The 27160-nt window shown below is 46.6% G+C and overlaps 1 protein-coding gene across 4 annotated transcripts in view; it reads right to left on the minus strand.

Moving 5' to 3' along the window:
- The window catches only part of PDE4B (phosphodiesterase 4B), a 2420935-nt gene that overhangs the window by 465833 nt on the left and 1927942 nt on the right, over positions 1-27160 (minus strand). For all 4 annotated transcript variants that reach the window (XM_069641971.1, XM_069641970.1, XM_069641972.1 and 1 more), the window contains one exon: positions 16840-17034. In XM_069641971.1, the coding sequence (XP_069498072.1) occupies positions 16840-17034 (195 nt within the window). The remainder of the gene's footprint in view (positions 1-16839; positions 17035-27160) is intronic.

Below are 27160 nucleotides of genomic sequence, written 5' to 3' on the forward strand. Positions count from 1 at the left end.
AGTATACTTAGATGTTCCCCTTGAACCAATTATAATCGCTTGTAGGTTTTTCTTATTTGCCACGTAGGATGACGTCACCTCTGATGTATTTTTAGTATAAAGTCAATGTTTGATGAGAAAATTGATGAGAGCTGAGAAAAGGTCCATTGGTGTCCGTTGTAACCTCCCTGTTTTAGATTAGTAGCAACCTTTGCCATATTCCTGAGTTGGTTCGATTATTTGGACACAGGATTATTCTGTGAACCCATCCATTGCATGCCCGTTACTAACGAACCATATGTTCATCAGAATGCCCTGATATAAATTACAGTACACTATTTCACAACAGTTTTTACTGGATCCAGTTGTTCACAAAGAGTTTTTGGGCATCTCCTGAACTGTACTGTAAGTTCCACTAGTACAAGCTATCAAGCTCTGACATGAAAACACTTGATCTATCCCCACCCTTCTGTAGTCACCTCTGCTGACTCGGGTTGTTTTTTAAGGTAAGTGTCCTGGTGGAATTTGCACGTTTCCATTTTTGGATGGTTTGTAGTGGTTCCAGTTGCTCACAATCTCCCACCATGTGTGTACATCCGCAGACCGTGAGTGCTTGGCCAACTCCCTGCCTCCTTTCTCAGGTGCTGCTTCAAAGTGCTCTGGGGCCTTGCAAACATGCCGACATTTAAACACACACATACATACACACACAATTTGCTCAAGGATTCCCTTAATGTTTCATATGGAAGTTGCATGGAAGCACATTATTGAAGCATTTGAGGCTGCACGTGGGATATGGTGCAATCATCTTCACATGCGTGGTTATACCCTAGCATATCGTGTCTACACCAGGCTTATGATGACATTATCGGGACATATTGGGCTGCACTTGAAGTTCAATAGCTCAACCCAATTCGCATTACCAATGCATATTTGAATACTATCCACCAAAGGTGTAATGAGGTCATTGAGAAGGCTTTTAAATGCATCAAAGGGAGAAATATTTCACAAAAAGGTTAAAATCTGTCACTAATGAAAATGTTGATAAAAACAACTGATGTCATCACTACATTGATAAATACCTGTTTTAAATACCTTTACTTGATATATCTAGTACATCTAGAACATTACACAAGTGATAGACCCACTGATTTGAAAATATTAAGATGAACATAATTTCCAATAATTAGAAAAATCTGATAGAAAAGGGGTTGCATCTCAAAACGAGAGTATCTCGATGCCAATGCTATGCTGCACCTTTTAGAGTGAGGCGTCAGGCTTTAGACTCAAACGAGTACACAAAACTGCCACGCTGAAATTTACAGAGGATGTCCTCCTGGATTCTGAAATGGACCAGAAAACATTGGCCCTTCCACTACATCTGTTGGCAGCCTTTGATACCGTGGATCAAGACCTGCTGCTCTCACAGCTGTCATCTCTCTGCAGGGTAGGGGGCGAGGTGTTGGGATGGTTTGCCTGACTCTGAACAATGGCTTGAATTTGCTCATTTGAAGTCAAACTCTTGTATCTTTTTTGTGGTGTTCCCCAAGGGTCAGTCTCCCCTTTTGTCCTTTTCCAACATCTACATGCTGCCACTGATCTAGCTGATTGAGTAGAGGGGTATACACCTGTGATCTTGTATAGATGGCACACATCTTTAAGTTCCTTCAATAAAACAGCAAGAACACAAAGATAAAGTTACACACTAACTTGACTGTGTCTAGCAGCAGGAAACAGTGGAATACATCCAATATGTCATGGCGGTCTTCGCTCGGTCAGTCCTTTTAGCAAACAATACCCTCTATATTTGGGGGGGGGTTCCGGTGCTGTGCAAGAATAAATTGAACGTCTAGCGGTCACCTGGGATAATGAACTCTCATTGTAGTTTTAATGCTTAATCAAGTTGGTAAATCCTGTTATGCATTTTTCTTAGATTTCGCAGGATTCTTCAGGATTCTTGAGTTCATTCCCAAAGAAAACTGTGCACATGTAGTGTAGAGGGCCGTAAATGCTTAATTGGACTACTGCAATGCCCTAAATGGAAGCGTGAAACAGGGACTCTTTTATAAACTTCACTCGGCTAAAAAACTGCTGGTGTTCACCTGGCCACTGGCTTGAGGCATTGCTACCATATGTAGGTCATGTTATGTTACTTGATGTTTCCATAGCGCCTACTGCCATTGTTATGGCCTCAAAGTGCTGTGGGGCGAATGGCCTTCAGACAAACCGTAGTCTGAACAAACATGAAAATAAAACAGCATTAGATTGCATGTGAAAAGTATTTCGAAGTTCAGATATTGTTCAATTACTATCAAGTTTTGGCAGTAATTCAGTAGTAAATCGAAATCTGTTACCGTTGCCACCCCTCGTTCCAACAGATTTACCACGGTATTACAAGTGGCTGCAAGTTGATTTGACGTCATTGCGTGACCATCAGGAACGTAGTCGCGACTTCATGGTTTACTACTTTGTATTTACTACACGGTTGACCCAGCAGTGTGCTTTTAGTCACATTGAGGGGAGGAGGATTGTCTTTTGAGGTAAGATTTCTATTCACTAGGGACATGGAACTATGCATTTTTTTATTAGCCCGTGTTATACAGCAGCATAAGACAGCTTTTTAACACAAACAATGACATAACAACATATTAACACAATCAGCAGCATAGCAGCATGACAAAAACCTGAAGTGTCACAGATAAGCAAATTAATAACTGACCACAGACGAGAGGCTCTCCAGCATGTGTGCCACCTTCTTCCAGAAAGTGGTGACAAACGCAATACAAGGTTCGTGTTTCCCCCCAAAAATAACTCCCATAATGCTTTGTCAGAGAGTGAGCGGTCCAAGCCTGCTGCTGTTAGAGCCACACGTCGGAATGTATCCAGCATCTCGCAATAAATGAGCGCATGATTAGCAGACTCAAGAGAATCAGTGCCACATAGGCAGCACGTGCGACATAGGCCTAGGAATGAGGGCCAAAGAGCCCATCACTTCCAAGCTTTTAACAGAGTTGCTTTTAACTTTAAGGTAATCCCATACCAAGGTGTTGCCCACAAATTGGTCAACATATTTCGGAGGGCTGTCCCGCCTAAGGATGTATTCCGTGAATGGACTGCTGTTCACCTTAGCGGCTAAACAGGCGACGTACTGCTCATGGTAGCAAGCATACATAGCTGCACGCGTGGCAGCTTTAAACCTAGGGTAAGACCTGCTCTCACAGGTGACTAGAATTAAGCTCAACCATCTGCCTGCTGTCGAAAGGATGCGATAAAAAGCACTATGGTGCATATAAGCAACCTTAGACAGGGCAGCATTAAAGATAGTGGAGTTCAGTGAACCAGCTTCAGCATTGGCAAAACGCCAATATGTGCCTAAAAAAGACAGCTGTAATCTTGCTGTGCAGGAAAAGATACCAAGCTTCAAAAAAAAGATTCAACTGGAGCGTGCGTGGGTAATCAGAACAGCCTCTTAAGAAGGAGGGATTGGTCTCATTGTCAGGGTGCCAACCTATGGACCTATACATAAGGATTGGGGTGATCTTAGCCAGGCATAACTACAACAAAATGCCAACAGAGTAACCACCACCAGTGCAATCAATTTTTACGATCACCTGAGAAAACCTAAGTTTAATATAAGCAAGGTGTGAGTTGCCACGAAGGCCCTCATCAAAGAGGATTCCAAGATATTGATACATCTTCACCACCTCAAGTCTAACCCCTTCCAGCTGCCAAGGCACAGTGAACTTTTGACGCAATGTGCTTGGTCTTTATGATACTAACCGCAAGGTCCAGGGAATCTGAATATCTTTTCAATGAGGAAAGAGATGCTTGTAGGCCAGCAGGGGTAAGATCCAGCAGGATAATATAATCCGCGCAGCCCAGCCATTGGAGGGGAGAGTCCACCAATTTAGGGGGAATCGATGTAGGATTTGCCAAGGGCGGGCCCATGTCTGCTAGATATAGAATAAACAGAAAGAAGAAGGACAAGAATGCAACGCAGATTCAAACCACAGGACTTCAGGATCCAAGAAGAAGTAGAACCAGACTGATCCAGCTGAACCTTTACACTAGTTTCAGTGTGTAGTAGAATAATCATAGACAAAAGGCCAGATGGAATATTCCAAGATGAAAGCTTCCGTCAGAGCTTATTGCAGATAACGGAGTTAAAAGCTGCGCTCAGTCTATAAATGCAGTATATACAGGACACTACTGGCGAATAAGCCAAGCCTGTTGAATAACAGGCTGCAGGGCAAGACAGTTGGTTGTCGTGCTCAGACCCTGCTGGAAGCCAGTCTGGTTAAGTGGGATGGGCTTGGTCTCACAAGATAAGAAAGGACACACAGTGATCCAGGTAAAGTGCTTTTTGAATTTTCTTGTGGGGAGGGGGAAATCATCCAGTTTTGTCATATCACTAGAGACTAGTATTTTGTCAGGATAAATACAGAATTGATACCTCTTGTAGATACAGAGGTTCTACAGGTACCGTGGACACAAGTAGGCACTGATCTATCTACACATGGTATACATCTAAGATAAAAGATGCATAATCAGATAATTTCCTTTTTGTTTTTTTGGGGTTTTTACTTGCTTGTTTCTTTTCATTCATGGTTATTTGTCAACTTTTATACCTATTGCATGTAACGTGTGGATTTGGTTTTTTATCATGGGCACATCTGATTGTATATACACGCTTATCTGTATGCCTATTCAGTACTTACTTGCCCTGATGATGGACGATAGTCCGAAATGCATTAGCAACACAAGGCGCAACTGTGTCAGCTTCCTCTGATTGAGAATATGATTAAAGACAGAATTGTTGGATCACACTACTATTTCGCTCATTAATACTATGTTGTAATTATGTGCATATTATCAGGTGAACTCAGCCCGCCTTTGTCGTGTATGTGAGCATGCAGCAGTCTGAAGGGTTTCTCGGAGTTTACTTGAAGTTGGTGCAAATCCCCATTTTTGGAGTCCGTAGGGCTGCATGAGGATTTTGATACAGCTACAACTGTTAGCACATCATCCAGTGTGTTTAAATGAAATACATGCAACTCATGAATAGACCATCCCTCATTCATTTGTGGAAAGTCTAGAGCAGAGACATCACTGTACAGTTTTGTGAAATGAGTGGTCGAAATATTGTGATACAGTGAGGGGTGCAAATACAACTTCAGCGTGACAGAAACTGAGAGGCCATGCAAGGTCCCTTTTGTGAGAATGAAGCTGGCTGATGTTGAGAACCATTGGAATATGCAGGTCAGTCCAAAACATTGTTTTCAGACATAAGGCCTAGTAAAGGAACAAAAATGGGCCTCTTGTAACTTCATCAAAATGGATAGGCGCTCAAGTGAAGGAAAATGTGCTTGAGAATTTTAAACTGCTAGATGTTCCTAATTCATTGCACAAGACAGGTGTGGCTGAAAATGCTGTTTTCATAAAATATGAAAGGATATAATATTACTTAAAGAGACAGAAAGCCACATGTTATATTGCCTTCAAAGCAGCAAAAGACTGTGATCCAGAAATCTCAGCTGAAGCCAAGCACTTTGCATGTGTCACGAATGAAAAAACCCTTACTTTTCAACATTCAAAATGCCATAACTAAAAAGGAGAGGCCTACTTGTTTAAACGTGAACACTGGTTTCCCATGGTAAACTTTCGCCTATGGCTGAACAATGCGGAAAGGGACACTCATGCCTTTTCCACTATATATTAAAGAAAGACTTTACTCATGTACAGCCAGCCTAGATGCCATTCAAAATGTAATTTGTAAAACACATCTTCTCAAATGTTACTCTTTTAGAAGTATGTATGTAGTTTATTTTTCCCCATTGAACTAAAGCCTGTGTCCCTGGAACTCTGACCTCAAAGACCCTTTGGCTGAGGGCCCACTAGGAAAAGCAGGTCGGTTTCAATAAATCCAAAGACATACAACAGTTTTAGATCAAAAGCATGGAAGGATCAGATAAGCCAGCCAACAGAACTGACCTCTTATACAGTCATGGCCCAATAAAATGCCTATCAGAGAATGCTAATGGATCTTCAAAGACTGTGTTAGAAACGGACACTACTGATAAGCAGATGTTCAGGTCACATGTTTTTGAGGAAAAGAGAACGTGTGGATTTGCTTGGAATATGAAACTACAACTTTCCACATGAATGGATGGCCATGGAAATAACATGGGATGCTGTTTTATTCATAGGTGGAGAACTGTACATCATGATGGGTTCATTCAGGACTCATTTCGAAGATCATCAAAAGCCTGCAAGTACTATGTATTTCTTAATTTTATGTGGTGTATAGAATTTGAGTTAGGAAGAAAACCATGATCCTTGCCTTGCCTAGGATATCTTGGCTTCCAACCCAGGTCTCCCCATCTCTGATACCTATTCCAGTGCCTCTGCCAGACAAACCCTCACTGACATTCTCTTTTTCGTTCCCTCGCCTGATCTATGGACCTCTCATATGATCTCTGTGCTCTGTCCTCCTCTCCCACTGCTGGGAAGTGTTCATGGATTTCTTTGACTCCTCCAGAGTCATCATTAATGTCTACCTGAACGGCACTGTCATGGTGCAAGGCCCTCAGCCTAATCTCTTCCTCTTTGATAGAAGGTTCCCTCGCCTCATTAACTTCCTCTCATCTCACGCTGTCCCCCCTGTGCCCTTCTCTCCTACCTTGGCTACCTTGCACTCTTTTCTTTCCTCCTCTGCCGCCTCTCAAGCTCCTCTCAAGCTCCCTCCACCCCTCCCCAGAAGGTTTTTAAGGCTGGCAACATTCTTCATCTTGCCACTCTCAACTCTTGCTCTGCTGTCAAACACTCCTCTGACATCTACCACCTTCTTGAAGAACCTGACCTTGATGTCCTCGGTCTTACCGAGACTTGGTTCACGGCCAGCTCTGTCAAGTTTTGACACTCTCCTCCCTGATGGCTACAAAATCCGCTCCACCCCCATATCCAACCGGCCCAGAGGGGTGTAGCCCTGATCTTCCCTGAGTGTATTACTGCCTCTAGCATCCCCACTTAGACTTACTCTTCTTTCGAATGCCTTGTCTGCATGCTCTCTCTATCCTAACCACCCTCTTACTGTTGCTACTCTCTACCGGCCCCCTGGTCAAATTACCTCTTTTCTCTCTGAGTGGGCCAACCTCTCCTCCTCCCTCCTGGCCTCATCCACTCAACTCCTTCTCCTTGGTGATCTCAATATCTATCTTGATTCTCCCTGTTCCTCATATGCGCGCTTTCGCACCTCTGCGATTCACTCACCCTCTCTATCCTCCCCTCCAGCCTGACTCACTCTGCTGGTCACACACTTGATGTCTTGATCTCCTCTGGTGTCCCCTCTCTACTCCTCTCACCACTCCTCTCTCCTGGAGTAAACACTTCCTCCTTTCCTCTCATCTGTTCATTCCTCCCCCCAAGCCAAGCCTTCCCCAAGATTACCACCCACCATCTCGGACATCCGGCCCGTGAAGCATGTGTCAATAGAGGCTTTTGCTGCCACATTCTCCCCCCCCATCCTCAGACTGACTCACACCCTGACACAGCCCTGTCCCTGCTCTACTCCTCTGTTTCTGCTACTATTGATGTTCTTGCCCCTGTCATGGGGAGCAGTTTGAAGTCCAAAGCCAAGTGTAATTCCTGGTATGACTCTGACATAGCTATACTTAAACGCAAGTGTAGGGCGGCTGAGAGGAAACGGAGAGCTCCTGACTATCCTCTGACAAACTGGCCTTCTGCCTGCTCCAAAGGCAATACCGTCTTGCTGTCCACTCCAAGAAGAGAGGCCACATTCAAGCCCGCGTCTCTGTGGCATCTAACAACTTGGCCAAACTATTTAAAATCTGCAAGGAGATGGCCAACCCTGCTGCAGTCTCCAACCCTCCTCTCGCCTCTCAGGCTCTTTGCAATGCCCTTGCCTCTCACTTTAATTCCAAAACTCAGGACATCTTGTCCACCCTCTCCTACGCCCCTCCTCTCCCCTTTCTGGCCCAGCTTGCTGACACTCCCTCAGCCACCACCTCCCTCTTTCTCCCCCTTTCCTCTTTTCTCCCCGGATGAGGTTGCGAGACAAGTCCGATCTATGAAAGCCTCATCAAAACAGGTCCATCCCTGTTCCTCTAAAACCATTAAGGACCACATTGATACCCTTGCTCCGGCCCTTGCCGATTTCTGGAACCATTCTTTGCCTCTGGATCTTTCCCCTCCCCTCTGAAGCACTCCCTTGTGCATCCTCTCCTCAGATAACCCACAGCTGATCCCTCTTTTCCTGCTATCGCCCAATTTCCATTACTCCCTTTTTGGGGAAGCTCCTGGAAAAGCTGGCCATCTCCCAGCTTAACCTTCATTCCAACTCTGCTGGCTCTCTCCATGACCACCAATCTGGATTCAGAGCGGCCAGAAGCACAGAAGCTGCTCTCCTGAATATCTGTGAAGACCTGCTCTCCAACCTTGACTCTGACAGTCCCTCCATCCTCATCCTACTTGATCTCTCCTCTGCTTTCGACACGGTCAACCACACCACCCTGCTCAATCGTCTCCATGACAACCTGGATATCAATGATCAGGCTCTGGCCTGGCTGACTTCTTTCCTTTCTGATCAACCCTCCCAGGTACAACTTGGGTGCTTCCTATCCTCTATCTCCCTCTCTACCTGCGGTGTTCTCCAGGGTTCTAACCTCTCGTCCTGGCTTTTTAACCAATACCTAGCAGCTCTTGCCTACTGCATTTCCATTTACTGCTCAAACTTCCAGTGCTACGCTGATGACACCCAACTCATTTTCAGGCTTCCCTCAGACACCTCCTCTCCCTCTCCTTCCCTTATCTGTGATTGCCTAATCACCATTCAAAATTAGTGTGCCACCAACTTTCTTTGTCTAAATGCCAACAAGACTGAGATCCTCCTCATTGGTACATCTTCACCATCCTTTGCCCTCACTCTCTGGCCAGCTTCCCTTGGCCCCCCTCCTGCCCCTACCTGCGAGGCTAAGAATCCCGGGTCATCTTTGATTCCACACTTTCCTTCTCTGCACACATCTCTGACGTCTCTAAAAAGTAAAACTTCCTACTGCACCTCCTTAGAGGTACGCTGCCTTTCCTCTCCTTCCCTCAGAAGCTCACTTTCTCCCAATCTTTGATTCTCTCTAGGCTGTACTACTGTAACAGCCTCTTTCTAAATCTACCTGCCTCCACTCTCCGCCCTTTACAACTAATACAGAACAGGACTGTGAGACTTGTCCTTGGCCTTAAGCCCTGGGATCGTATCTCTCCAGCTCTGAAATCCCTTCATTGGCTCCCAGTGGATGCAAGGATTATATTTAAAACCCTCTGCATTGTCCACAAGGCTTTCTGGGGCCTGGGTCCAAAATACCTTCAACGATCTCTCTGTAAATACCTCCCATCTCAAGCCCTTTGCTCCTCTACTTCTAATTCCCTCAGGGTTAGGCGTTTTACAAAGAAAAGAGCTGGGGTCAGATCTCTGTCTTCGGCTGGGGCCTACCTTTGGAATAGCCTCCCGGCCACCCTGAAATTTGAGGAGAACCATCGCCGGTTCCGGAAGCACCTCAAGACCTTCCTCTTTGTTTCTGCCTTTGCCCCTCTTCTCCGCTGCTGATATGTTTATCTCTCTCTGCACCGTGAACCTGACCACCATCTGTCCTTCGGGCCCAGGTACCTGCTTACCTTGCCTCCCTCCTGCACTGTCTCGGGCCACACCTTGCACTGGGATCTGTATCAGTTGACATTCCTCTTCTGCACATATCAGATATACCCTACCTGATACCATATACCCGTCGCGCCTTGAAACACTTGTGTATAGGCACGTTATAAATCATATCATATCACTTTTCACTGTATTTATTTAGTTATTGCACTTATTATTAATTCTGTTCTCTCCTCTGTTCCGCACTTTCCATTTCTCCCTCATCCAAGCACTTTTCCCCTTTTTCCCTTCTCCATGCACTTTCACGTTCAAAATGTCACTGGGCCTAGTAAGAATCGTTGTTTGTTCTGCTTTGTTCCCCTCTGAAACACCTGTGTATGAGCGTGATATAAATAAAATATTTTATATCATATCATTCTCATAATTCAGAGGAATTGGAAAGTTGGTGAGCTGATAGAAGAACAAAATTAATGTGTGTTTTGTAAAGTTTGATAGTTATAACTATTTCAGCACATGAATAAACCTGTAAAATTGACAGCTCCTCCCAGGAAGGTTGTGCCGAAATACAATTGGTATTCCCCGATTTGTCATAAATTACAATATTCAAAAATATATATGTTTATGCAGTTATCTGAAAAGTGGAGAGAGATGCAATGTAGTGAGATTTTGAGGAAACCAAAAGAAAAGGCAAATACATGTCATTTTGAAATGCTGCATTTTGCTCCTCTTCCATTATCCATAATACAGACCTCTAAACGTCTTGCCCTATTAGCTGGCAGTGGATGGATTGCTGGGAGGGGGAGAAAGAGAGACCTCCCCACCGAAGTGTGGGAATATTCATAATATGTAAGTGTCATCAGCACTATATAAGATCAGTTTTCAATCTAAAGAGGGACAGAGAAGTAGCAAGAGAGACAAGGAGAGCTGCCAAAACCACTGGGGTACCACCTTGCCATGGGAACAAAGCTAAACCAAGGCCTATCTAGAAGGAGAGAGAAAATTAGAGCCCAGAACACTTTCTGGGGACTTTTGCTTAGAAACCTGGGAGCCCTATCTCAGAGAGGCGGTGGCTGGAGAGACCTCGTTGTGAATAGAGGCCTGAGGTGTGAGCTGTGTAGCAAAAGAGGCCTTGTTTCTAGCGTATTGATGATACAGAGGGTATCTGCTGAATGGTGTTATACAGGTTGGAGGCACAACCACATTTGAATTTGCTAAGCGCTTTGTTGTGCAACACCTTGATTGGGGGGAAACGAAATCCCTGAGTTGAGAGTGACCATCCAAAAACTGTGATAACAGTAGTCATTTCTTAGATGCCTTTCCTACTGAAGGGTCATGGGCCACTAAGTCGCAGAATTGTGCCAGTTGGGGCCGGCTGGAGATTCTGTTAAATATTCCAGGCAGTTTCAAACAGTTCCTCCTTCCTACACTGAGGGATTACTTATATTTCTTCATAAAATGGCCGATTTATCCTTTATTCTGGATGGGTGCCTTTAATGCCTTTAGCAAATCACTCTTAGACAATCCCATTCTCATCCAACTAGGTTGCATCAATTATGCTGGTTTTACTTTTAGAAATTCATGAAAATAATTCACACATACCTAATATTAGGGCATTAAAAGTCACCTGTAATCTCTCAGGACCTTATATTTTACGTACGCTCTCTGATGTCAATTTACAGAAACCACTTTTTGGATCATGTTGTTCCAAACTATGGGGTCCCGTCATACATTTTCCAAATAATGGGCAAGTTACCTTCGGATATTGTGGTACTGAGCCCACTTGGAGATACATTGGTGAGATGACAAAGTTAAGGTCAATGAAGTGCTGAATGAACACTGCCTCATTACACGGATGGCGGTAGGGATTTACCGGTACCGGTAAAATACCGGTACCGGTAAATCCCTACCGCCTTACTACGAGGTCCCTTTGCGGGTTGGGGGATTTAACTCCTGCTTTTTGCAGGCGTTAAAACCCAACCCGCTAATTAGCGCCTTCCCCATTCCCATAGAGCCCTATGGGGCAGAAATGGGAATGGGGAAGGGCAATGGCGGAAGGGGGATTTACCGCCCCTCCAACCTTGGAATGGGGCGGTAAATCCCCTTTCCGCCAAGGCGGTGCCGGTATTTTACCGGCATGAGCCATGGCGCTAATAGCGCCATGGCTCACCGCCTACCGTGTAATGAGGCCCAATGACTCCTCGCTAATACTTTGAAATCGTTAGTCAGAGTCCACAGAGCCACTGAAAAACATATATAATCTATTGTCGATCCACTAGAATTACCATTAAAGATGCATTTCTCATATCAAATTTAACCCTGCCATTAACAGCACGTAAATGGTTAGCAATTTGGGCACTCAAAGCTTGGAATCTTTTTCCATACAAAATCAAATGCCCTTCATTGGTCATTCGGTTTCATACATCACTCAACACATATCTGTCCAGTCCACAGGGTTCCTGTGTAGGGCACCCGTAACTTAAAAAACGACAATGAATAGGCTTTGAAGTTTTATTTCAACAGAAAATGTGTGTCTCCAGGATCATTTGGGGCTCCCAGAATAAGGTGGCCCATCTCGCTCACCTCAGCCTCCCCTTGGGCTCCCACCACACTAACCCAGACTTTGGTATCACCCATAATAATTCTCAAATGTCAGGGAAACAATTGGCAGCTAACCCCTGCTGTCCTCCTCTATCCCTTTTGCCTAAAGTGGTCCTAAAGGCTGTATCCTTTTCTAACTATCTCCTGCTGAGACCTGTGAAGAAACCCTAAGGTTTTTCTGGGTTTTTCTGTCTCTCCCTTTTGACGGTCGAATTCACCGATTTTACGCACTCGCCAGTCTCCTCACGTCTCTCAATCCCCTCCCACTCCTTACCACTCTGTCTCCCTCTCTTTATCTCTTGCCACATTTCTCCCACTGACCTTACTGGTCTCCCCCAATACTCCTACCTCTTCCCTGCAACGGGCCTTACCCCTTCTCCCTGCAGTATGCTCCCAGATCTCCACTCTTTTGCTTTACCCCTTCCTCTCTGTCCACCCACCATGCCCTGTTATTACCACACTCTCTCTAGTGCTGTCTCTCTCTGCCAATTCTCTCCTGCGCTCCAACACTCCACTCTTCAACCACAACACCTACTTCTAATCTCCCCTAGCCTTCTGCCTCTCACTTCTCTCTCTCTCGCCTTCTCACACACTCCAAACCACACTCACACCATGGCTCACACTTTTTCTTATCTTCTTCCCCTTTTCTCGCTATTCTTTGTGCAGTCACTCGCTCACTCACAAACAAACAACTCAATTGGTACCACTTTCACACCAACACCATACCTTCCATCTCTCACAGCATGCCCACGCCGACACCGTACCCTCTATCTCTCACAGCATGCCCACACTGACACCGTACCCTCCATCTCTCACATCATGCCCACACCGACACCGTACCTTCCATCTCTCACAGCATGCCACCACCAACACCGTACCTTCCATCTCTCACAGCATGCCCACACTGACACCGTACCATCCATCTCTCACAGCATGCCCACACCGACACCGTACCCTCCATCTCTCACAGCATGCCCACACACCGATCTGTACCCTCCATCTCTCACAGCATACCCTCACTGACACCGTACCCTCCAGCTCTCACAGCATGCCCACACCGACACCGTACCCTCCATCTCTCACAGCATGCCCACACCGATCCGTACCTTCCATCTCTCACAGCATGCCCTCACTGACACCGTACCTTCCATCTCTCACAGCATGCACACACCGACACCGTACCTTCCATCTCTCCCAGCATGCCCACACCGACACCGTACCTTCCATCTCTCACAGCATTCCCACACCGACACCGTACCTTCCATCCCTCACAGCATGCCCACACCGACACCGTACCTTCCATCTCTCACAGCATGCCCACACCAACACCGTACCTTCCATCTCTCACAGCATTCCCACACCAACCCCGTACCTTCCATCTCTCCCAGCATGCCCACACCGATCCGTACTTTCCATCTCTCACAGCATGCCCTCACTGACACCGTACCTTCCATCTCTCACACCTGCCCACACCGACACCGTACCCTTCATCTCTCACAGCATGCCCACACCGACACCGTACCCTCCATCTCTCAAAGCATGCCCACACCGAGCACCATACCTTCCATCTCTCACAGCATGCCGACACTGACACCATACCTTCCATCTCTCCCAGCATGCCCACACCAACACGTACCCTTCATCTCTCACAGCATGCCCACACCAACACCGTACCCTCCATCTCTCACAGCATGCCCACACCGATCCGTACCTTCCATCTCTCCCAGCATGCCCACACCAACACATACCTTCCATCTCTCCCAGCATGCCCACACCAACACATACCTTCCATCTCTCCCATCATGCCCACACCAACACGTACCTTCCATCTCTCACAGCATGCCCACACTGACACCGTACCCTCCGTCTCTCACAGCATGCCCACACTGACACCGTACCTTCCATCTCTCAAAGCATGCCCACACCGACACCATACCTTCCATCTCTCCCAGCATGCCCACACCAACACGTACCCTCCATCTCTCACAGCATGCCCACACCGACACCGTACCTTCCATCTCTCAAAGCATGCCCACACCGACACCATACCTTCCATCTCTCCCAGCATGCCCACACCAACACGTACCCTCCATCTCTCACAGCATGCCCACACCAACACGTACCCTCCATCTCTCACAGCATGCCCACACCGACACCGTACCTTCCATCTCTTACAGCATGCCCACACTGACACCGTACCTTCCATCTCTCAGAGCATGCCCACACTGACACCGTACCCTCCATCTCTCACAGCATGCCCACACCGACACCGTACCTTCCATCTCTCACAGCATGCCCACACCGATCCGTACCTTCCATCTCTCCCAGCATGCCCACACTGACACCGTACCCTCCATCTCTCACAGCATACCCACACTGACACCGTACCCTCCATCTCTCCCAGCATGCCCACACTGACACCGTACCCTCCATCTCTCCCAGCATGCCCACACTGACACCGTACCCTCCATCTCTCCCAGCATGCCCACACTGACACCGTACCCTCCATCTCTCACAGCATGCCCACACTGACACCGTACCCTCCATAACTCACAGCATGCCCACACTGACACCGTACCCTCCATCACTCACAGCATGCCCACACTGACACCGTACCCTCCATCACTCACAGCATGCCCACACTGACACCGTACCCTCCATCACTCACAGCATGCCCACACTGACACCGTACCCTCCATCATTCACAGCATGCCCACACTGACACCGTACCCTCCATCACTCACAGCATGCCCACACTGACACCGTACCCTCCATCACTCACAGCATGCCCACTGTGTCATCAAAACCCTTCTCCACCTTTTGCTCCCTCCTCGCTAATTTCTTGCTTTCGTGGCCCACCTCCTTGGTCACCTACTCCTCTCCTGACCTTCATCCGAACACCTTTCATCTGCTTTTCAACCAGCTGGACTTTAATTGCCCATTCTGGATGTTCCTCCATCTCCCGTTGGTTTTTCAGGAAGGGAAAATTCCAGTCCATTCTAAATCCAGCCACGGGATAATGTCTCTGCTTCTGGTCCGGGTTTTCCTTGTTGCAGTCAGGTACATTCTGTTAGTCCCAGGTCTGAAAAAGAGACCTGCCCAGGAAAGAGGTTTGCAGGCATTTTGATAGGGACAGTGGTACCAGTTTATTTACATATGTTAAGGCACTCGGGGGAGTCTCGGTGCAGTCAGGGCTGTGGTCCTTCTGACCTCCCCTACACAGTACCACACTTCTGACAGGGCCATATCAATGTCCATATCACATTTAAAACCAGCAACTAGATGCAACTGAGCATTTATCTTACATCTTTTACACCATTGCAAGGTTCTCTCCTCACTTCTTTGCTGTTCATTTATAGATCAGGTTTTTCATCTCTCCTTTTACTACATCTGTTTATTTCAATCTTATGTTGGCCTTCTTTCATTCGCTTCTTTGATGGGACCTCGCTAAGCCCAATGTACTGTTTTAAAACAACACATGTTCAGCCCCATTACCTTTCACCTTGTTTTTATTTATTCTTTCCACTTTCTCTCCTGCACTCTCTGCTTGAAATATGGGCTTTCTCTTGAATCCATCTCCTGGCCACATTCCGCCATCAACTATTTACCATGTTAATGTTCTTTACCCTTTAGGGCCCAATTCATGGAAATATTTGTGTGGAAAATACAATTGCGTGCCAAACTGAGTGCGAAATGGCGTTCGTCGATTCATGGAATTGAATGCGCTGCATATTCTTTGGACTTGCGTTGCTTTCACACTGGCTCGCCACGTTAATACATCAGTTAACACTGATGTATTAACGAACACATCTAAATTATGATTTTGCTGAAGAGAGAAAAGAGGATGCAATGCAGGCAAGCAATTTTTATATTTTATATGATATGATAGGTTATTTATAACACGCTTAATACCCAGAGGTTTCTAAGCATGGACCCAGGGATCAAACCTGTGGTGCTCTGTGTCATCTTGCTTCCAAAGCGAGCACGTTGCCCCTGAGCTATCCTCCTGAGATGAGCATAGGGCAAGCTTCTTCAGAGTCGGATCTGAATGGGGCTAAACTGAGTAATTATAGATATTGTAATATTTAAAATAGTTCTTGTATGTAGCTGAAGTATTGGCCACACCAGAAATAGATTTAAAAGTATGGTTTGTTTGAGTTAAACCAAAGGCCCACTGGCTCAGTACATAACACAACTATAACTGACACTAACACATTCTAAAACCTCCATCTCCCTCTCTCCATTTTGTATTCTATGTTCTAGGATCCATATTCCATCCACTCACACAGGTAGTAAAAATGAATGGACCATTACATACATAAAGATATTACAATAGCATTAATACAATTGTGTAGAGGAATGTTAAGCCTAGCCTAGGGATCTCCAACCTGCGGCTCTCCAAACATTTTGGACTACAACTCCTGTGATCCTTCACCATTAACTGGGCCTGATGGGAGCTGCAGTCTGGAACATCTGGAAGGCCAATGGTTGCTTTTCGTCTTTGGATGCACTCCACTCTGTCAGCAGTAAACATAACTTTAGTAGTGTTCATTTTATAACATGCATGGTGAATTGGGAGGATAGAAAGGCACACTTACTGCTCATTGACCACCGAGGTGTTCCTAGACATAGTCTTTGGTGATAGATCATAGTCGCTGTCCGACCGGTACAGGAAGGACTCCCGCCGTTGGTTATGGGTCGGAAAGGTTGTGTGCAAGACAAGTCCCGAACCAGGGCTGGCCTGAGGGTCCAATGGGCTTCGAATCGGGGATGGGCCATTTTCCACGTCAAAGCTAAAAACAAAAACAGATGGAAAAGAGTGAGGTCAGTCCATTTTCCTTCAATACCCAATTTGTTGAATATCAGAATGCAGTTATATGAATGGAGCATTCAGTTCTGTGACTGGCCTCTCATCATTGGGAACGGATGCAGCGCATGTGATCTTTCCACAAACTGGGAAGGTGGCACTCAGATTTAACTTTTAATATTGTATAGATTAATTTTGTTCACAACTGACCATCATCACAACTACCTTGCATACTTGCAAAGCCCTTACACGTCTTGACCTGTATTTAACCTCACAAGTGGGTACCTGTGCCTGACCTCAATCGTTCCACACACTAATCTGAGCATTATTCCTTGAGAGCCCCCGTTGGGTTTGCACCACCTTTCTTTAATAGGGTCACTGATGTTCGCAGGTTGCTCACAATTTATTCTGCCGCTCTCTCACCATGAAACCCAATGCACTGACACTGGCCATGCCGGCGAACCTCCTGATGTTAATGTAGCTTTATGGACCTCGCCCGAGGGCCGAATCTGGTGTTATGGGCCCTGAAGACCGAGTTAAAGGCCAGAGTGCAGCTCCTTGACCCACGGCCTAGGAGAAAAAAGGTTCATTTCAAAATATATTTTTGTATTATTACATTGTTTTTTGGGGGCCTTGAATATTCCCTATGGAATATTTAAGTTTAAAAAACATGAAAAATTACATTACAAAAAGCTACTAGAGCCTATGTCCAAAGAGAAAAAAGTTCATTTAAAAAGACTATTTGTAAAATTATTATATTGTATTGGAATATTTAAGTTTTTAAAAAACCATGAAAATTAACATGACAAAAATGTAAGTCATGCTTCTTTATAGTAATTCTTTTCACTAACAAAACATTAAACGAAAAAGGCCAGCATTAGTAGGAAAATGTAATTTTCACTTTAGCCACTAGAGGGGGGAGAATCACTGTTAATGCACAACCCTCCGAGCTGAGGAAAGAAAGGGCATATTTGCGGGGTACAATGAAACTGCGAGCTATACCAGTTCTTATAGCCAGCAAATTGACCAATGGGAAAGGGTTATTCATCCGCCCACGGTTCTAATATAGGATACGCGCAAGTGAGCTACCAAACCCAGATAATAGGGCTTCTTTCATTGCGTCGGCCTGCCTTCACCCAAGGACTTGCTCCAGTAGCAGAACCCCTCCCCTTCCTGTTTGCTTCTACCCTTTGGGATGAGAGCAAGACTCATTCCCATACGTGTTTCCCCTTTACAATGGAAGAGCGGGTTAAACCAATGGCATGCAAGGCTGCCTAGAGCAACTGGAGGTAGTTACGATTCATTAAAATCTTTTCCATTCACCATTCTTCACTATTACAAAGTTAGGCTACGTGGCATCGCCATACCCAGACCCCAGCCATGCACTCACTGAGGATGTCCAATGAGGCCGCACCATGTCTGTGCGTGTGATATGGTGCAGAAAGGATGTACCTGGCAGTTCGGGTGAGGCTTGCCTTTTAGGGGTTTGCATATCTTTTCCCTGTCTGCAATGGTTCAGCGGGAAACATTATGAGAGATTGGAAGCCCGCCCACAGTAACTGTCAGTGGTTATGATTTATTCAAAGCTTTTTCAAGGATCCGTTTTGAGTACTGCTAAGTCGCCCTGCGTGGATATCAGTCGCCAATTTGCTGTGCCCAGACTCTCACTCTATATGTCACCGATGACACCCACCGAGACAGAAACAATTCTGGAATGGCGTGTGCTCTTGTGGCCTTGCAGTTTTAAGCAGTGGTCGAAGTGTATGAAAAGAAGTAGTGGAGCTATGTTCCCTTATGGCCTGCCCCTGCTCCCCACAAACCCCATTGCCACAACCCCTCCCACACACAATACACCCCGCAAACACTTGCGCCTGCTGTTTAAGGGAACGTTCAGTGCAGTGCACTGAAAACGCAAGCTGCAACATCTTCCTACACTTTTATTTTAAAACAAATCCATTCCGGAACGGTTTCTTTTTAAAATAAAAGTATAGGAGCTGTACAAGCTAATTTAAAAAAGTATAGGAGCACCGCTCCCGACCGCTCCCGCTCACTTCGACCACTGGTTTTAAGGAGGGAGCCAACAGGCTTTGCATGTGTGTTTCCCGTGTGCAATGGTAGAGCCGGACGGCAAACCTGGGCAATCGTTGCCAGTGGGTATGATTAACAAGATAAAGAGAGTTGCACTTCTCAGCAGGCCTGTCATGCAGTTGAGCTGTAGCTGCACGTTGAACTAGTAAAGCAATACTGTTAGTGGAAAAGTGCACTTGTTGGGCGTTAGAATGACACATGCTTTAATGAAAAGAAATTGCATTTTGCAAGAGCGCTGCAGTGATTTCAATGGAATGATACTTTACTGAGCATGGGACATCAGAAGACTTTGCAAAATCTGTGGTTGTCAAAAGAATTGCAATGCTTATAATTAAATACTACGAGCAGGGCTTTAAGTGGGGTAAGAAATCGAGGGGGGGCCCTCATTTGGGGGCATGGCTTGAGGAAGAGGCGTGGCCTAAAAAGTACGCAAACCGTAGGGTATACACATAAAATATATATATAAATGTTATATATTTGTGTGCGTACCTTACTATGGTTTGTGTACTGTGCAAGCCATATTTTCTACACATAGAAATATGTAACATTTATATATATTTGTGTGCATACCCTACGGTTTGCCTAGTTTTCAGGCCATCTTTTTTAAACATTTCGAGTTTATAAAAGATGGCTTTGAAAGTACACAATTCAAGCCGTCTTTTATAAAGCTTTGACTACGGACAAAATTGTCCGTCGGCAAAGCTTTATAAAAGATGGCTTGAAATGTGTACTTTCAAAGCCATCTTTTATAAACCTCGAAATATGTCGAGGAATCCCCAGGTTCGCCGAGGGTTAAAGACGCCTCGGCAACCTGGGGAAACAAAGGGACAGTAACCCCCTCTGGTGACCTCTCGCGCGAGGGGTCACCAGATGCAGTTACTATGACTGATGGAAGTGGCAGCCAGTCACAGCGTCGTCGCTGTGGCTGGCTGCCACTTCTGTCAGCTTGCCAGACTTCATTGCAGGCGCATCCCCCGTCGCGGCTGCGGCCGCGACGGGATAATGCATCCTGCCAATGTTGCGGTAGGACGGGGGCCCCGGCAGGGCCCCGTCTCAGTTCCACTTTTTGGAGACTGCCAGGGCCCAGCCCCGGCAGGCCCTGGCCCACTTTAAGCACTGACTACGAGTAACCTTTCTCACAAATAATATCGTACTTAGTTTATTTTAAAAGTACACATAATGTTCTGTCAAAAAGAGGGAATCCACGTTTACAAATCTCAAACATACCTTCAAATGACACAGGTGCATATTACAGAAATGTTCAGTGCGCACTTCCTGTGTTGGGCGGAACTGTCAAAAAGCAACATGGCTGACTGGTGGTGTGAATTCCCCCTGTGAGAGTCTGCGCCTGCCGCCAACGGTGGGCACAGAATGGGGCTACCTTGGCATTGCCGTGGTCCTCAATCTACAGAACTGGCGCAGGCTATCAAAGAATGAGTCCTGATTGGGGCCAGTTTTGCCTTCATCTGGGTATTTTTTTGTTTTGGGAAACACCCTCTAGTCTGGCTCACACCTGCGCCGTGAAAGGTCAAAAGGGAACCATTTTTATCCATGGGCAGTGGGGCAGCAAGTCCTCCGGTTCTAGGGCGAGGGGAGGGCGCCTCGTGGCACCCTTCTACCTGAGCGAGCCATTTCTGCATGCCTGCCTGGCATTGCCAGGTGGAGAAGTATTACTTTTTGGAAACCCATTTCTGCAGATTGGCAGATTGCAAATATACCGCAATATGGCCCGCTGGATTCCGTGTGGACATGGCTTAAACCTGCTTTACGAGGCAGGGTACAAAAAGGATCAAGTGTAAGCGGAAGCGCTTCTAATTTAGTTTCCATTAAATATTTGAAAGTTAATCATTTTCCAAAAGCGTGATTCGACTACAAATTTAGAAAAAAAGGGGGTTCCCGCTTATTCATTTACATATGTGCTTCCAGAGGTGGCTTTTCCACGGAGTAAGTGCATTGCGAAGTTGGCAACTGCTCATGCTGGCTACGCTGCTAGGAATGCATGCATTCTCCTCATGGTGCGTGTTGTTGGTCGGTTCTATCAGCCATGGGTGAGGGTTCTTCTTGATATACATGTAATGTTGTATGTTCGCGTTCCTCGGGGGGCCACGTCGGCCTCGGCTACTCAATATGTTTTCCGAAGGTGAGAAGGTCCTTTGACTGTGGGGCGCAGCAGCGTTCTTAATGTGCGCTCAGGTTAGAGATCCCCTTCCCTTTTAGAGCTCAAAGGAAGAGCTGTCGCTTGTCTGGGACATGAAGATGTCATCAGGTGCGCAGCGTGCGCGTGCAGAGGGATCTGCTGTTACCGTGATGAGAGCGCTGTCACGTGCAGATCACGGATCCCGGATTGTTTACCTTCTGCTGGAAATATAGCATTCAATTTTTTAAGCTTTTCAGACAATCACATGATTTCTAGATGCAGTATTTGCTTGTGAATGGTTTATAGGACTGTGGCATCATTAACCATCTTATCACAATTTAAAAAATGTATTTCCATCTGAGTAAATTGCTTTTGGAAAATACGTGATTTCTTGCAAGTTACGGTCATTTTACGTTCCCGAGCTGATTTACTCGGCGATATGACGTCACACATGTTCTCTCTTTAAAGTACATCAATACCATCCAGATCCGGCACAGGGATGTGGTTGTGGTCACTGGTGATCAGGCCTAGGCATGCAGGTGTGGTCATTGGTGATTAGGCTTATGTATGCGGTTGTGGTCATTGGTGACCAGGCTTAGGCATATTGTGGTTATTGTTGACCTGGTATAGGCATGAGGTTATCATAGGTGATCAGGCATAGACATGCAGTTGTGATCACTGGTGATCAGGCATAGACATGTGATTGTGGTCATTGCTGATCAGGCATAGGCATGTTGTTGTGGTTACTAGTGATCAGGCATAGGCATGCGGTTGTGGTCACTAGTGAGAAGGGATAGCCATGTGGTTGTGGTCATTGCTGTTCAGGCTTAGGTGTGTGTGTGTAGTCACTGATAATCAGACACAGGTATGTAATTGTGGTCATTGGTGATCAGGTTTAGGCATGTGGTTGTGGTCGTTGGTGATCAGGCTTAGGCATGTGGTTGTGGTCATTGGTGATCAGGCATAGGCATGTGGTTGTGGTCACTGGTGATCAGGCATAGGCATGTGGTTGTGGTCATTGGTGATCAGGCTTAGGCATGTGGTCGTGGTCATTGGTGATCAGGCACAGGCATGTGGTTGTGGTCACTGGTGATCAGGCGCAGGTATGTAATTGTGGTCATTGGTGATCAGGCTTAGGTATGTAATTGTGGTCATTGGTGATCAGGCTTAGGCATGTGGTTGTGGTCATTGGTGATCAGGCATAGGCATGTGGTTGTGGTAATTTGTGATCAGGTATAGGCATGTGGTTGTGGTCACTGGTGATCATGCATAGGCATGCGTTTGTGGTCACTGGTGATCAGGCATAGGCATGTGGCTGTGGTCACTGATGATCAGGCACAGGTATGTGGTTGTGGTCAATGGTGATCAGACACAGGCATGTGTTTATGGTCACTGTTGATCAGGCATTGGCATGCGGTTGTGGTCACTGATGATCAGGCATAGCCATGTGGTTGTGGTCATTGCTGATCAGGCTTAGGCATGTGTTGTGTAGATGATCAGACACAGGCATGTGGCTGTGGTCACTGGTGAGAGGAGTAAAATCTAAATGCCATTTTTGGGTATTTCCATGTCTTCCGGTCTTCCTCAGCCAACCACACGCTGAAGACCGCGAAATGCTGAGCCACGCAACCCCATGGACGCCAGTGATGCCCATACTGGCGACCACACTGATGATCAGCCGCTGTAGACCACCAAACTAGTCACCAGCATTCCACGTAGCTGTAACGAAGGACATAACCAACATGGAAAATTGGGTGAGCGGTTCCCACGTGATCAGGTATATTACCCCAGCTAGGGGAGGTCGAGAAGGGCAATTTCCATTCATTGGTTCACTGTCCATCCCATAGCACCATGACGCCAGCAACATGGTCTTCCTGGTGGCACAGACCAAAAGGAAGCGCCACATGAGTACACTTCATCCCCCGCACAGTGCCTGAAGACCACGAGAACCTTTCAGTGTGCATGGCAATATCAATCACTGATATGAGGGCCGCTATGACCCCTGGCCCAATACATCCCACACAGGGACCAAAACACACCACACATTCTCTGTAACTCACCTTCACAGATCCTCAACATGGAACAGGTTGGAAATTCTAATCACTACCCCTACTATTACACACGCTGATTTTATGACTGCAATATACAATCTCTCATTGTTATCTTGTATTGATATGTTATTGATACTGATGTACAGTTATTGATGATGCTGGTTGACCCCCACCCCACACTCTCGATCCAACCATCTGCTCCTTCCCCCTTCGTCTCCTCTCTTTCTTGCGGCCAGGGTTGGGAATGGAATGGGTTTGCTCAGCTGGGAGTTTCCACTGAGCCTCTGCCCTATTTGGCTTCTCTGACCCCACCTTCCTCTATCTGGAGTAGTGGCCTTTGGGCTCAGCTATGAATGCCCCCTTCGTTATCCTCCTTGGTCCTTCTCTACTCTCTATTCGGGTCAGTGTCTGCAGTGCCTCTTTCTGGCCTAGTGGTGAATGGCAGTGGCGTAGCACAACATTTGCACCCCCGCCTGCGAGTCATGCTGAGGGCCTCCACTCCCCCAGCTCAGAAACAAATCACAGGTCGCGCCACACTCTGGGCCGGCCTAGATTACCATGCTTGTTCAATACGCACAAACCACTGGTATAGCAGGGGTCCCGCAGCACCCGTAGTGCAGGTGGCCTGCCAGTATATGTCCTGTAGAAGGGCCCCTTCTGAGAAAATAAAATGTAAAATAATGTTGTTTTTTTTAAAGCTAAATGAAATGTTTTATTTTTGAAGTCACTCTGCCTTCATAAAGACATTAAAATAATGTTTAATTATTAAGTCATAGGGCTCCCCTCACCACATGACATGGAGGCGTCTAGCTGTGTGGAGCATCTCTGACTGGGAGCCATCCACCTCACACCTGAATGGACTCTGGGTGGAACACGTCCAGAGCTGTGTGGAGCGTCTCAGACCGGGAGCCGTCCACCTCACACCTGAACGGACTCTGGGTGGAACACGTCCAGAGCTGTGTGGAGCGTCTCAGACCGGGAGGCGTCCACCTCACACCTGAACGGACTCTGGGTGGAACACGTCCAGAGCTGTGTGGAGCGTCTCAGACCGGGAGCCGTCCACCTCACACCTGAATGGACTCTGGGTGGAACACGTCCAGAGCTGTCTGGAGCGTCTCAGACCGGGAGGCATCCACCTCACACCTGAACGGACTCTGGGTGGAACACGTCCAGACCTGTGTGGAGCGTCTCAGACTGGGAGCCATCCACCTCGCACCTGAACGGACACTGGGTGGAACACATCCAGAGCTGTGTGGAGCGTCTCAGACTGGGAGCCATCCACCTCGCACCTGAACGGACACTGGGTGGAACACGTCCAGAGCTGTGTGGAGCGTCTCAGACCGGGAGCCATCCACCTCACACCTGAACGGACACTGGGTGGAACACGTCCAGAGCTGTGTGGAGCGTCTCAGACCGGGAGCCATCCACCTCACACCTGAACGGACTCTGGATGGAACACGTCCAGAGCTGTGTGGAGCGTCTCAGACCGGGAGCCATCCACCTCACACCTGAACGGACTCTGGGTGAAGCACGTCCAGAGCTGTGTGGAGCGTCTCAGACCGGGAGCCATCCACCTCACACCTGAACGGACTCTGGGTGAAACACACCCAGAGCTGTGTGGAGCGTCTCAGACCGGGAGCCATCCACCTCACACCTGAACGGACTCTGGGTGAAACACATCCAGAGCTGTGTGGAGCATCTCTGACCGGGAGCCATCCACCTCACACCTGAATGGACTCTGGATGGAACACATCCAGAGCTGTGTGGAGCATCTCAGACCGGAAGCCATCCACCTTCCACCTGAATGGACTCTGGGTGAAACACATCCAGAGCTGTGTGGAGCATCTCTGACGTGCTGCCCTTCTGGAGATCAAGGTGAAGCACATTGGGACATGATCAAGGTGAAGCACCAGGCAGCTGCAGATGTGTGCTAGCTTAGATTTTGCGCCCCCGGTCTGCGGTAGTCGGAGCACATCTGAGCTGACCAGGGCATCCTCTGATTTGCTCTCCAGAGCAATTCCTTTTTAATCAGGCCCACACTGCTTAAATCCACCTTCATGCTGGCACTTATGTCTCTAAATCATCGTTACAAGTTCAGATCAGGCGTCTAAGTCATGAAACTTGTACTTTTTTACCAAGTTGTGTCTCAGTCCACAGTTGTTACAAAGACCATCTTTGGTCCAGGGTTGAAGGGGGACTTGAATCCTCATCACACGAGATCTGTGGAAGCCTGTGCTTCGAAGGATCTTCAAAATGCCCCATTATACCTTCATAGAAAGTACCGATATAAATACCTCTTCCTGACCAAATTTCAACGATACGTAGAATATCTCTTATTTTCTTTCCATAAAATGATTAAGCCTAACCAGGGATCTGTATTCAGGATCCACCCAGAAAATACAAAACCCTTGCATGGACACCCTCTAATGCCCTCAAATCACGTATCCTCATAAATACACAGTAAAATATGGAATGCACCCTCAAACATCGACATGTTATAAAGAAGACAACATGCACAGACTGAAGGGGAGCCCACCTCGCTTGTTAAAAATAAATGCTACTTTGTATGTAATATACCACAAAGAAAGCACCTGCCTTGTCACTATGGTTATGAAGCACCTTATGTTTCACTAGTATGGATGAGCTGGTCACATCCTCGGGTGGATTTTAGGCAGGGGGGTCTAATGTGGGTGCATTACACCTTTGAGGACTCTGTGATCCTCTCCAAAGCACTACCTCTGTGCCCTGCTTCTAAAAGACTCAAAATTAAAGGATTGTGGGAGAGAACCTTCAGACAAATATGGAGCCACATTATGGCCACAAAGAAGGCAACCGGGAGGCACCACAGATCATGGACTCTCTAAAGCTGCATCCTCAACCACAGGGAGGGTCTTGCCAGAGGTACCAGCCTCAGGTGGCTCCTCGTTTCAGTCCTTTCCCATGTTGGTATCGTTCACTCTAATTGGTGCTCCACCACTCCTTCGATGGCCAGCATTGTCTACGCTCGTCCGTTTCTTCTACGCTCTCACCGCCGCCGGCACGGCTCATCATGCTCATGCGTTGTCTCAGCCTGGGAGCCCTGTCAGTTTCACCTTATGGCCGCTTCTGTTCTTGCGGTGGGTGTTGGCCTGACACCATCACAGCACACAGCACATTAGCTTCCTCTGCAGCACGGAAGAGGAGCGAAGCTGTAGGCCGCACTGTCTGACGGCGTCTGGTTTCACCAGCGCATGCGCGTTAGTGCTGTGCGAAGAACTGGACCTTCGCATACTTTGTAAGTTTCCTGAAAAACTTTGCCAACATCACACAGTTTTACGAAATTGCAAAGCTCTGCAGAAAAGCCTTACTATATGTACACTATATGTGTAATAACACTTTATGTACCTTTAAATCTATACACATTCCCACAGAGCTTCATAACCATAAATATCATACTTGTTACATATGTTGTAGCACATATTTTAATACATGTATTTGTGCTATGTTAATTTATATTTTTGCTATGTAATATCATAAATACAAACAACTCTTGTAAGGGTGAAATGAGTTGTTGGTCCGTGGTGGTACCTGAAGCCATGCAATAAAGGGTTCATTGTAAAGGGATTGTGCAGGGAGTGTTCTCCTTTCAGTGTGGTTGTGTGGGGGTGTGATATCGGGCTACAGAGATACACACACATATGTGCATAAAGCATGATTACCCTTTAAAGGAGATAGAAAGCTAAACATTGCTGTCTTTTCCAATGCTCATTTTATGAGTATTTAGTTGTTCGTTCATATAGCATATTACACTTAATGAAACGAGATATGCAGCAATGCCAATTTCCATGCCAAAACAA

Source organism: Ambystoma mexicanum, chromosome 1q, assembly GCF_040938575.1.
Source record: "Ambystoma mexicanum isolate Mex_15411 chromosome 1q, UKY_AmexF1_1, whole genome shotgun sequence".
NCBI lineage: Eukaryota > Metazoa > Chordata > Amphibia > Caudata > Ambystomatidae > Ambystoma > Ambystoma mexicanum.